General features: G+C 42.4%; 1 protein-coding gene across 1 annotated transcript in view; it reads left to right on the forward strand.

Moving 5' to 3' along the window:
* The first annotated feature begins 5,913 nt into the window (after positions 1-5,913).
* The window catches only part of NVL (nuclear VCP like), an 87,463-nt gene continuing 79,596 nt past the window's right edge, over positions 5,914-13,780 (forward strand). Inside the window, exons 1-2 of the mRNA XM_070385451.1 lie at positions 5,914-6,069; positions 12,517-12,590. Of these exons, the coding sequence (XP_070241552.1) occupies positions 6,013-6,069; positions 12,517-12,590 (131 nt within the window). The 5' untranslated portion in view covers positions 5,914-6,012. The remainder of the gene's footprint in view (positions 6,070-12,516; positions 12,591-13,780) is intronic.

Here is a 13,780-nt window from a genome sequence, read left to right on the forward strand (position 1 = left end):
ATTCCCACATGACCTAGCAATCCCAATCTTAGCTGTATACCCAAGAGAACTGAAACCATGTATTCATAGAACAATTTGTATACAAATGTTCAAAGCAGCATTATTCTTATAAGCTGAAAAGATGAAATAATCCTAATGTCAAACAACTATGAACTGATAAGTAAAATGTGACATATCTATACAATGGAACACAACCACAAAATGAATGAAATGCCAATACATGCTACAACCTGGATAAATCTTGGAAACAAACTATGCTCAGTGAAAGAAGCCAGACACAAAAAGTCACATATTGTATGGTTTCATGCATATGAAATGTCCATAATAGGCAAATCCAAAGAGATAGACAGTAGAGAATCCACCTGCAATGCAGGAAACATGGATTCGATCCTTGGGTTGGGAAGATCCCCCTGCAGAAGGGAATGGCTAGCACTCCAGTATTCTTGCCTGGAGAATCCCATGGACAGAGGAGCCTGGAGGGCTATAGTCCACGAGGTTGCAAAGAGTGTGAAATGACTAAGTGACTAACACTTTCAGTTTCACTTTCATAGATCCAAAAAGTGGCTTAGAATGCTTTCCAGGGGCTGAGGAAAGGGAGGAATTGGGAGTGATTGCTTAAAGGGCACGGGCTTTCTTTTGGAACTGATGAAAATATTCTTGAACTACGTATTCATGACACTGGCCCAACACTGTAAATATACTAAAAGTCAAAATATCATCTGTATTATATTTAAAATGGTGAATTTTATGTTAATTTTACCTCAATTAAAAAAGTATTGAATTATACACTTAAGATGAATACATTTTATTATAGATACAAGATACATCAATAAAGTTTTTTAAAAAAGAGTATTGATATTTAAATTCTCATTCAACAATCTTTTGCTCTTCTTGGCCATTTGTTCTTTCACATTAATCTTAGGCTCAACTTTTGAAATTTGTCATTATTGCAATTATATGTTTGTTTATGTATTTATTTTGGCTGCATCAGGTCTTAGTTGCAGCATGCATGGCATGTGGGATCTTAGTTCTCCAATCAGGGATCAAACCCATGTCTCCTGCACTGCAAGGTGGATTCGTAACCACTGGACCACCAGGGAAGTTCCATGTGTTTATTATTTAGCCAGCCCACTGTTTGACCCTCTCACTAGAATATAAGTTCCAAGACCATATCTGTGATCATCACTGTGTCCTCTGACTTTAGCATAGCAACTGCCATATAGTAGACAATAAACATTTGTAGATATAATGAAAAAATGACAGCTCAGAATATTACTTGTATTCTCTTAGGATTAGGGACGTGAATACGGCATTCATTTCAAAGGAGGACAAACTTGATTAGAAATCAGAATTATTGGCCTTCACAAAATAAACCAAATCAAAGGTTTTTTTCCTCATCTCAGAAAACATGGATACAGCCTCAGCCTCAAGCTCACAGCAAGCAGGCAACCTCCCTTTTGAACCTTGGTAAGGAATCTCAGCTATGCACACTCTCACAGTTTTTCTCCATATTCCTATCATACATTGATGACTATATAATTCATTGTCTAAACTGGAACCCTTATGAGACATAAAGGTGAGAAACTGGGTATTCAAATGAACAATGGCCAGACGCTGTAAAACAAAACAGAAAAACTATGCTCTGATTTATAATCTGCAGCAACCAGCCCAGGAAACCAACCTGCTATCTACAAGTTAGACTTATAGGAAGTGAGAACAATATCTCTAGCAAACAGTCCCAGAAGCCAAACCATAAACCCTGTAGCATTGGTCCTGAATGTCTAGGACTCCACTGACAGGACTCACCAGAAAAATCAAATATGCTCCCCTAAGTAGTCACCTGGGCTTCCCAGGTGGCACAGTGGTAAAGAATCCGCCTGCCAATGCAGGAGACACAAGAGATGCAGATTAGATTTCTGGATCAGGAAGATCCCCGGGAGTAGGAAATGGCAACCCTTCTAGTATTATGGTGGGCTGTAGTCTATGGGGTCACAAAGAGTCAAACACAACCGAGGGACTGAGCACACACAACTAGTCACAGAGATGCCCTGCTCTTTAGTTAGCCCTTCCACAGCTTCTCCATGCCAACAGCCTTTAGTCAGCACACATCTGAAACCTTCCCTTCTCTCAGCTATGGCGCTTTCCCAGTCCTTTACCTGCCTTTGAGTCTCTGCCAAAATGCACGTGATTTTTGCAATCTTTGAATAGTCCTTGCCTATTCTCATTTGGGTGACTTTCACTCATTTCCATGAAAGGAATACTCTTAATAACTGTGCCAAGGACTTCCCTGGCAGTCCAGTGGTTAAGATGTCATCTTCCAGTGCAGGGGGTGCAAGTTTGATCCATATTTGGGGAACTAAAATCCCACATGCCACAGAGTGTGGCCAAAAACTAAAATAAAATAACTTGTGCTGGGACTTCCCTGGTGGTCCAGTGTTTAAGACTCCATGCTCCCATTGCAGGGGACAGGGGTCCAATCCCTGGTCAGGGACGATCCCACATGCTGCAAGGCATGGACAAAATAATGATTGTGATGGGTCAAGAGGCAAAAATTGGGACTATTTTGAGTAAATCAGAACACATATCACCTTAATTAAGAAGCACAATTAGACAAGAGGCTATTTACTAGTGAGGTACAAGGTTTGGGAGGGCAAAGATGTGAAAAATAGATAGTAAAATGTGTGACTACCACTAGGTGGGATTGTGCCATCAAAGAATGGAGGACAATTAACTTATAGGAAGTTCTTGAGATGTACATGCACTCAGGTTACTGTTCAGCAATCTTTTTGGTTTATCTGTATGGTACTGTAAAATCTGAATACTGGAATTGATGTAAAATTATCTTCAGGGCAATAATTAATGGAAATAACTCCAAAGGAAAATGTTATAGAATACCATTATTGATGCTGAGCATTAACTTACTTTGAATTATTGCCTACTGCACCTGATGCAATAAATGGGTGAAAAATACTCCTTGCCCTTAACAGGTTTGCATTCTAGAGTACTTAAGGTCCAAATAAGTTATATAATTTTCAGGGCCCTGTACAAAATTAAAATAAGGGGCCTCTTGTTCAAACTGTATTAAGAATTTCAGGATAGCAATTGTGGAGCATTAACCCGGTGTTGAGCCCTTTCTGAGCACAAAGCTCTTTGCAACTGCACAGGTCACACACCCATGAAGCTCACCCCAAATATAGGGTAGTACTCTCAAACAAATTATGGTCTAATCAACTATGCTGCTTGGTATATGTTGTAATGCTGCTGGGCCTGTTTTATTCTATGTAGTACATTTGGTACTCAGTCCCTCAGTTGAGTCCGACTCTTTGTGACCCATAGACTGTAGCCCGACAAGCTCCTCTGTCCATGGGATTTCCCAGGCAAGAATAATGAAGTGGGTTGCCATTTCCCCAGTTCATGGGTCTCAAAGAGTCTGACTTGACTGAGTGACTAACACTTAGTGGGCTTCCCAAGTGGCGATAGTGGTAAGAATCTGCCTGCTGATGCAGGAGACATAAAAGACATGGGTTCAATTCCTGGATCAAGTGGAGGATCTCCTCAAGCAGGAAATTGCAGCCTGCTCTAGTAGTCCTCTCAGGGTGCACCATTAGGGGCAGGATATGGCTGATGGCATTATGGCCACAACATTCTTTGTTTACTAAAATGGCAGGCAACATTCTTTATCCACACTGTCAACATTTCACCACCTTCTCTTAATTCCATCTCCTCTCCACACCTCAATGCACTACTTCAGTTCAGTTCAGTTCACTTGCTCCGTCTTTTCTGACGCTTTGCGACCCCATGAACTGCAGCACTCCAGGCCTCCCTGTCCATCACCAACCCCCTGAGCCTACCCAAATTCATGTCCATTGAGTCGGTGATGCCATCCAACCGTCTCATCCTCTGTCGTCCCCTTCTCCACCTGCCTTCAATCTTTCCCAGAATCAGGGTCTTTTCAAATAAGTCAGTTCTTTGCATCTGGTGGCCAAAGTATTGGAGTTTCAGCTTCAACATCAGTCCTTCCAATGAATACCCAGGACTCATCTCCTTTAGGATGGATTGGTTGGATCTCCTTGCAGTCCAAGGGACTCTCAAGAGTCTTCTCCAACACCACAATTCAAAAGCATCAATTCTTCAGTGCTCAGCTTTCTTTATAGTCCAACTCTCACATCCATACATGACTATTGGAAAAACCATAGCCTTGACTAGATGGACCTTTGTTGGCAAAGTAATGTCTCTGCTTTTTAATGTGCTGTCTAGGCTGGTCATAACTTTCCTTCCAAGGAGTAAGTGTCTTTTAATTTCACGGCTGCAGTCACCATCTGCAGTGATTTTGGAGCCCCCCAAAATAAAGTCAGCCACTGTTGCCACTGTTTCCCCATCTATTTGCCATGAAGTGATGGGACCAGATGCCATGATCTTAGTTTTTCTGAATGTTGAGCTTTAAGCCAATTTTTTCACTCTCCTTTTCCATTTTCATCAAGAGGCTCTTTAGTTCTTCTTCACTTTCTGCCATAAGGGTGGTGTCATCTGCATATCTGAGGTTATTGATATTTCTCCCAGAAAACTTGATTACAGCCTGTGCTTCATCCAGCCCACCGTTTCTCATGATGTACTCATGATGTTTCTCATATAAATTAAATAAGCAGGATGACAATATACAGCCTTGAGGTACTCCTTTTCCTATTTGGAACCAGTCTGTTGTTCCATGTCCAGTTCTAACTGTTGCTTCCTGACCTGCAGACAGGTTTCTCCAGAGGCAGGTCAGGTGGTCTGGTATTCCCATCTCTTTCAGAATTTTCCAGTTTATTGTGATCCACACAGTCAAAGGCTTTGGCATAGTCAGTAAAGCAGAAGTAGATGTTTTTCTGGAACTCTCTTGCTTTTTTGATGATCCAGTGGATGTTGGCAATTTGATCTCTGGTTCCTCTGCCTTTTCTAAAACCAGCTTGAACATCTGGAAGTTTACAGTTCATGTATTGCTGAAGCCTGGCTTGGAGAATTTTGAGCATTACTTTACTAGCATGTGAGATGAGTGCAATTGTGCGGTAGTTTGAGCATTTTTTGGCATTGCCTTTCTTTGGGATTGGAACGAAAACTGACCTTTTCCAGTCCTGTGGCCACTGCTGAGATTTCCAAATTTTCTGACATATAGGCTGCACTTAATAGTCTCATAAGCCAAGTAAGACCTCAAATAAGAATATTGAGAACACAATTGAAACAAACAAACAGGTAGAAACTAAAGACAGTAAATTTTTTGAAAATTGATTCTTTATTTGTATCTTCTGAGATGCAAGATAAACTTCTTTGCGGGCAAATACATAGTTAAGAAAATCCCGGGCAGTTTCTAGCCCAAGATGGAGTCTGCCAGTGGATGTGCTCAAGGAATTATCTGCCGAAAATACCGTAAGACCAAGCGATTCCCAAATGTAACAGATGGTTTAGTTTTCTGGTTAAGCTAATTTTTTTTTTTTTTGGACACCAAGCCCCTTTGTCGGGACTCACTAACGTGGGTCACTGTGTGCGAAAATAAGCAGGAGGGTGGCGGTGTGTTTTTACCCTGATCTAATCATCACAATTACCCAGCTTCGGTTTTAAGATTCCGGGTCAAGATTAACTAAATTCGCAAACTGTGCGCCTCGACAGGCTAGAAACCTGTTACAGAGGTGGGTGGCCACGCCCCCGCAGGAACCTCCCAGCTCCCGCCGCTGCGCGTGTCCGCAGAGTCGGGAACAATAAAGTTGAGCGTGTTCAAATGGGTCCTTGTATTCCAGGGCCTCTTGGACAAGCCTGTAAAATAAGACTCTGAAAAACTCCCTTCTCTCAAATCTTCATCTTGTTCTTGGTGATTTTTTCCCCGTTTACTCGCGGTACAAAAGTCTTGAAGGGAACGGCGTGGGCTAGGGCGGGTGGGGCGCATTTCCTTGGGCAGCTGGCTCGGCAATCGCCGTGGACAGCCTCGGGGAGGCCCCCGGTTCACGTGAAGTCCGTGCAGCAACAGTAGAGGCAGCTGCGATGAAGCCCAGGCCCGCGAGGTTCGTGGATAATAAACTGAAGCAGCGCGTTATCCAGGTGTGTATCCTGCACGGCCAGCTCTCAGAGTGGTCCGCGTTCGCTGCTCAGGAGCCCCAGAGGCCCTTTCTCGCCGCAGCTGGGAGAAGGGGGGAGGTTTCTAGATCGGACTGACTTGCCGCCAGCGCCAGTCTGGATTCCAGCGTGGGGCTGTTGACGACTCCACTTCTTCGCGGGTGGTTCAAGCCCCTTCCTCCTCATTTTGCGGCCGAGTTTCAAGGCGCAGCCCGAGACCCTGAGAGGCAGCAGCTTGATGAGGGCCTGCCCGGATCTGCCTGACCTCTGTGCAGATCCGTAAGGAGAGTGGAGATGGCGTTTGAGTTTAAAACTTCCTGTCTTGTGTAGTTGGGAAGGAAATGTTCCTCGAAACCTTGTAGGGAAGAATTGCTTTCGGGGTCATAAAGAATACGTTAACTTCCTTTCTTAGGAAACTTGGAGTCAGGTTCGGACACCAGTAAAGACAAGTACTCTGAATCTTACTTCATAACGGGCACTTTACCTGCCTTTTTTTTTTTTTTGTATTCATAATCGTCAGTGGAATGCATTGTGTGGTAAATGCCTTGGACATTTAGATTACTAAGCACTCAGTTAGAAGGAGGGAGGGACACTTTAAGAGCTATATTCTCACCTTGTTTTTCTTTTACCCTTCCAGCTCCTGTATCGTCAGTTTTTTGAATCTGTTTCTTCCTTTCACCTTTAAATGTTGGAAGTGCCTTGAGCACCTGTGCTCTTACCTTCTCTTTATATTCTATCTATCTGTGCATACTTCTAGGTGATCTCATCCAGTCTAGTACCTTTAAATATTATACATCCATTCATGACTTCAAAATTTATATTATAATCCAGTGCTGATTTTATCTTGAGTTCCAGATTGATATATCCAGCTGCATACTCAACATCTTCTCATGAGTATCTTATAGGATTTCAGCTTAGAGTATTGATCTCCAAACTGTTCTTTTCTTTGTGTTGTTTTATTTCAGTAAATGACATCGCACCATCTATCCATTTGTTAAGGCCCAGAACCTTAAGAATCATTCTGACTCTTGACTTCCTGTAACCAATTAATCAGTGACCTATTTGGCTTTACCTTCGAAATATACTTCAAACCTAATCACTTGGGCTTCCCTGATAACTCAGTTGGTAAAGAATCCAACTGCAATGCAGGAGACCCCGGTTTGATTCCTGGGTCGGGGAGATCCCCTGGAGAAGGGAGAGGCTACCCACTTCAGTATTCTGGCCTGGAGAATTCCGTGGACTACAGTCCATGGGATCGCAAAGAGTTGGACAGGACTTAGAGACTGTCACTTTCTTTCTAACATCCTAGTTCAAACCACACTCCCTTTAGACCGTTGAAATACCTCCTAACTGATCTCACTGTTACTGGTTTTACTTAGTCTGTTCTACACTAAGAGCACCCAGGGAGATCATTTTAAAGGGAAGATTGGAGTGTGCCAGGGTCCTACTCAAAACCCTTCTGTGGACTTTCAGACATCAAGAGTAATCCATCCTAAATAGCCCTTTGTATTTTGGCCCCATCTACCTTTTTGTCCATTGCTTTTTTCCCCTTTTGTAATCTCCCTTGATTGCACGGTCCTATCCACATGGACCTTCTTAAACTTCCTGGGCACAGGACTTCTGTTTTTGCAGTTTACTCACTTTATTGCTCTTTCTCTGAATGTTCGCACAATTTGCTGCTTCAGTTTATTCAGATCTCTGAGCAGTAACTCCTAATGGCTAAATCCAGTGGCCTCTTCTCAGTTTTTGCCACACTTGACTGCTCTGCAGCGTTTGACATTAGCAGTTTTCCTCTCTTTTTACTTTGGTTCATTATAAAAGTAATAGGGGGACTTCCCTGGTGGTCTGGTGGTTGAGACTCCATGCTCCCAATGCAGAAAACCTGGGTTTGAACACTGGTCAGGGAGCTGGAACCCACATGCCGCATCGAAAACCAGGAATACTGTATGTCACAACTAAGACCTGGCACAGTCAAATAAATAGTAATTTAAAAAATAAGAGTAATAGGTTCTTATGGTTTAAAATAAAGGGAAAGAAAGTGAAGTTGCTCAGTCATGTCCGACTCTTTGCGACCCCGTGGACTGTAGCCCTCCAGGCTCCTCTGTCCCTGGGATTCTCCAGGCAAGAATACTGGCATGGGTTGCCATTTTCTTCTCCAAAAAAAGGGAACTGGAGGGTATAAAATGAGAAGAAAGAATTCTTTTCATCTCCACTCCACTTCTGCATGAGTAATCATGGAGAGTTTCTGTTGTACTTGTCTTAAAATTTTGTATGCATATATGCACTTAGAGATTTTTTTTTTTAAATCACACAGGCTCATCTGCATTTCTTCTGCTGCTTGTTTGTTTCATGTAGCAATACGTTTTAGACATCTTTCAAGCAGTACACTTGCCTCCTTTTAACTAGCACATTAATCTATTGCTATATAACAGATTACTCTAAAACTTAGCAGGTTAAAGTGGTTGTAGTCCTGTTGTTTTTTGATTTGAAGTGGGTTTGAGATATATATGTGCAATTCAAGATTGACTGTGGTAAATGACAGCAATCTATAGGAGTCCAGAAAAGGGGACAATTAACTGAAACTGCAGCTTTGGACACCTAGTCTCTTGCCATTGGGGGCATTTATGCAGAGGCAGTTCTCATGTATTAGGGATCCTTGAGAAGAAATTGCTGTATAAAGTGGGGAACCTAAACTAGATAATTAGCAAACATTGAAACTTGTGAGTTGATCACTAAACATTCTAGGTTTGAAATCTGGCCCTGTAACCTACGGGCTGGTAAGCAAGTAAGTGATGCTTTCTAAGGCCCACTTGACTTCACATTCCAGAATGTCTGGCTCTAGGTCAGTGATCACACCATCGTGATTATCTGGGTCGTGAAGATCTTTTTTGTACAGTTCTTCTGTGTATTCTTGCCATCTCTTCTTAATATCTTCTGCTTCTGTTAAGTCCATACCATTTCTGTCCTTTATCGAGCCCATCTTTGCATGAAATGTTCCTTTGGTATCTCTGATTTTTTTGAAGAGATCTCTAGTCTTTCCCATTCTGTTGTTTTCCTCTATCTCTTTGCACTGATGGCTAAAGAAGGCTTTCTTATCTCTTCTTGCTATTCTTTGGAACTCTGCATTCAGATGTTTATATCTTTCCTTTTCTCCTTTGCTTTTCGCTTCTCTTCTTTTCACAGCTGTTTGTAAGGCCTCCCCAGACAGCCATTTTGCTTTTTTGCATTTCTTTTTCATGGGGATGGTCTTGATCCCTGTCTCCTGTACAATGTCACGAACCTCATTCCATAGTTCATCAGGCACTCTATCAGATCTAGGCCCTTAAATCTATTTCTCACTTCCACTGTATAATCGTAAAGCATCACTGTGAACAAAGCTAGTGGAGGTGATAGAATTCCAGTTGAGCTATTCCAAATCCTGAAAGATAATGCTGTGAAAGTGCTGCACTCAATATGCCAGAAAATTTGGAAAACTCAGCAGTGGCCACCGGACTGGGAAAGGTCAGTTTTCATTCCAATCCCAAAGAAAGGCAGTGCCAAAGAATGTTCAAACTACCGCACAATTGCACTCATCTCACACGCTAGTAAAGTAATGCTCAAAATTCTCCAAGCCAGGCTTCAGCAATATGTGAACCGTGAACTGCCTGATGTTCAAGCTGGTTTTAGAAAAGGCAGAGGAACCAGAGATCAAATTGCCAACATCCGCTGGATCATGGAAAAAAGCAAGAGAGTTCCAGAAAAACATCTATTTCTGCTTTATTGACTATAAAAAAATATTTGCTCTATTGACCAAAGCCTTGGACTTTGGTCAGTGTCACAGTCACAATCACAATCACAATCAACTGTGGAAAAATCTGAAAGAGATGGGAATACCAGACCACCTGATCTGCCTCTGGAGAAACCTGTCTGCAGGTCAGGAAGCAACAGTTAGAACTGGACATGGAACAACAGACTGGTTCCAAATAGGAAAAGGAGTATGTCAAGGCTGTATATTGTCACCCTGTTTATTTAACTTGTATGCAGAGTACATCATGAGAAACGCTGGGCTGGAAGAAGCACAAGCTGGAATCAAGATTGCCGGGAGAAATATCAATAACCTCAGATATGCAGATGACACCACCCTTATGGCAGAAAGTGAAGAGGAACTCAAAAGCCTCTTGATGAAAGTGAAAGTGGAGAGTGAAAAAGTTGGCTTAAAGCTCAGCATTCAGAAAACGAAGATCATGGCATCCGGTCCCATCACTTCATGGGAAATAGATGGGGAAACAGTGTCAGACTTTATTTTGGGGGGCTCCAAAATCACTGCAGATGGTGACTGCAGCCATGAAATTAAAAGACGCTTACTCCTTGGAAGGAAAGTTATGACCAACCTAGAAAAGGTTGAAAAATTGAAATATTGAAATATCAATATTGAAAAGCAGAGACATTACTTTGCCAACAAAGGTTTTTCTCGTCAAGGCTATGGTTTTTCCTGTGGTCATGTATGGATATGAGAGTTGGACTGTGGAGAAGGCTGAGCACCGAAGAATTGATGCTTTTGAACTGTGGTATTGGAGAAGACTCTTGAGAGTCCCTTGGACTGCAAGGGGATCTAACCAGTCCATTCTAAAGGAGATCAGCCCTGGGATTTCTTTGGAAGGATGATGCTAAAGCTGAAACTCCAGTACTTTGGCCACCTCATGCGAAGAGGTGGCTCATTGGAAAAGTCTCTGATGCTGGGAGGGATTGGGGGCAGGAGGAGAAGGGGACGACAGAGGATGAGATGGCTGGATGGCATCACTGACTCAATGGACGTGAGTCTGGGTGAACTCCGGGAGTTGGTGATGGACAGGGAGGCCTGGCGTGCTGTGATTCATGGGGTTGCAAAGAGTCGGACACGACTGAGCGAATGATCTGATCTGATCTGTTCTGAAGCAAGTAAGTAAGCTTTTAAAGCTTCAAATCAGAGCAGAGTGCTTCCCTTGTTACTCACTGGTAAAGAATCTGCCTGCCAATACAGGAGACATGGTTCCATCCCTGATCCTGGAAGAGCCTACATGCCCCAGAATAACTAAGCCCACGTACCACAACTACTGAGGCTGTGCTCTAGAGCCTGGAGCTGCGCATACTGAAGATTTTGCATCCTATAGCCCCTGTTCTGCAGCAAGAGAAGCCACTGCAGTGAGAAGCCTGTGCAGCAACGAAGACCTAGCACAGCCAATAAATAAATAATTTTTAAAAAATAAATAAAATAGGGGGAGAGTAACATCTACCTCATAGCATTGTGAGCACTAAAAGAGAATGTGTAAAAGGCCCCTAGAACAGCTTTACCAGGCAGCTTTACCAGGCTCTTGTTTCTAGGTCCCAAAGTCAGTCAGTGAAAGTCACTCAGTCGTGTCCGACTCTTTATGACCCTGTGGACTATACAGTCCATGAAATTCTCCAGGCCAGAATACTGGAGTGGGTAGCCTTTTCCTTCTCCAGGGGGTCTTCTCAACCCAGGGATCAAACCCAGGTCTCCCACATTGCAGGTGAATTCTTTTACCAGCTGAACCACCGGGGAAGCCCAGGCCCCAGTATGTTTGTATTGGGTTGGCCAAAAAGTCCATTCAGGTTTTTTACTTTGGCTGACCCAATATTTCATTCTTAAATAACCACAGTTATTTACTGGTGAAATTTGTATGCCTTTTGGGCACTGCACAACTTCTCATACTTTGAGATCAGATTGACACTGCTATTCATTTCCTGTTCCACCTTGATTTTTATTACAAGAAACGCTGGAAACCCAGTTTTGCAAAGATGTGACATCGTCAGAAGGTGCTTTAATATTGAAACCATGAATTGTCTCAGGCTAGTACAATTGACCCTTGAACAATATGAGGGTTGGGATGCCAACATCCCCTTCTCCCCCCAGCCCCATTCATTTGAAAATCTGTGTATAGCTACAGTTGGCTTTTTATATTTGTGGTTCTATATTGGCATATTCAACCAGCCCTGGATCATGTAGTACTGTAAAATGTATTTATCGAAAAAATCTGCTGTAAGTGGACTAGTGCAGTTCAAACCCATGTTGTTTGAGGGTCATATGTAGTTCCTGCAGATGGACAGATCAAATACTGTGTTCCTTCAAATTTAAAATATCCCTTAGTGCTCTTCCGAGTTCAGTGCTTTGTTGTGGTATGTCTGGGAATCTGGGATATAATAAGCTCTCACCTACTGCCTTATAGCCATTCTGGTTATTTTTATTGCATTTCATAGTGATTAATAATGTTAATTAAATTCTTTTATTCTGACTTGGCAATTGTCTGGTGATTTTTGTTTATGTTTCTAGCATGCTTTATTAATGAGTTTGCATTAAAGTATAACATGTTCGAATAGCTCAGTTGCTTAGTCGTTGATTACAGTCACTGAGTGTGAACTACTGTGCTGTATTTGTCATGTTTTCTGTTTCAGTACCTCACCAGTAACAGATGTGGCAAATATGTGGACACTGGAATCTTAGCATGTGATTTACAAAGAATGTACAGGTAAAGAAATGTAGTCTCCAAATTTTTGCTTTTCTTTCCTACCTTTCTTTAAAAACAGATTTATTTGTTTATTTATTTGTGTGACTGTGCTGGGTCTTCGTGCTGCGAGGGCTTTCCTCTAGTGGCCATCAGGAACTACTCTCCAGTTATGGTACTTGGGCTTCTCGTTGTGGAGGCTCCTCTTGTTGCAGAGCATATGCTGAAGAGCATTTGGGCTCAGTATTTGTGGCTCCTGGGCTCTAGAGCACAGGCTCAGCAGTTGAGGCGCATGGGCTTAGTTGTCCTGCAGCGTGTGGGATCTTCCTGGGCCAGGGTTCAAACCCATGTCACCTGCATTGGCAGGGGATTCTTTACCACTGCGCCACCATGGAAGTCCCTTTCCAACCATTTTTTAAATCTCCATCCTACCTAAATTTCCAGTTGGTATTTATAGCTGCATTTCCAGTTGATATTTATAGCTGCTAGCTTTAGTTCACCAATCCACAGGTTTAGAACTCAGTTCATTTATATAAGCATTTATCAAGCACCAGTTATATGGAAGGAGCTGCCCTTGTTATTAATGAAAATGGCTACTTCTTAGATTTCAGCATCTTACTCACTCGTCAGTAGTAGTATTCTCTTCACTAAAAAATGAAAACCATCAGGCATGATCTCCTTCAGCTTCCTGACTATCTAAAAATGTGTCATTCCTGCAGTCTTTGCACTACAAATTAAATCCTTCTTTTGTGCCTCGGTTCCAGGTCTTCTGATATCTTTCCTCATTAATTATCCCTGCTTTGTGTATTGGTGTCTCTGTTTTTTTCTCTCCCTTTGTCTGTATATTAATTTGCTAAGGCTGCCATCAAAAAGCATCATAGACTAGGTGGCTTAAACAACAGAAATTGTATTCCTTAATGTGGAGGCTACAGCTTCACGATCTAGGAGTTGTCAGGATTGCTTTCTTTTTGAGGTTTCTTCCTGACTTGCAGATGGCTACCTTCTCCCTGTGTCTCTACTTGCTCTTCCTTCTGTGTGCATCTGTATCCTGATCTCTTATTCTTAAGAAGACACTGGTCATATTAGATTAGGGCCCACCCATATGACTTCATTTTACCTTAGTTACCTCTTTTTATATTTTGGCCAATACTGCGTGCCATGTGGCATCTTATTCCCTGACCAGGGATCGAACCTATGCCCCCGGCATTGGCAGT

This window comes from Bos mutus, chromosome 16 (assembly GCF_027580195.1).
Source record: "Bos mutus isolate GX-2022 chromosome 16, NWIPB_WYAK_1.1, whole genome shotgun sequence".
In the NCBI taxonomy this organism is placed as follows: domain Eukaryota; kingdom Metazoa; phylum Chordata; class Mammalia; order Artiodactyla; family Bovidae; genus Bos; species Bos mutus.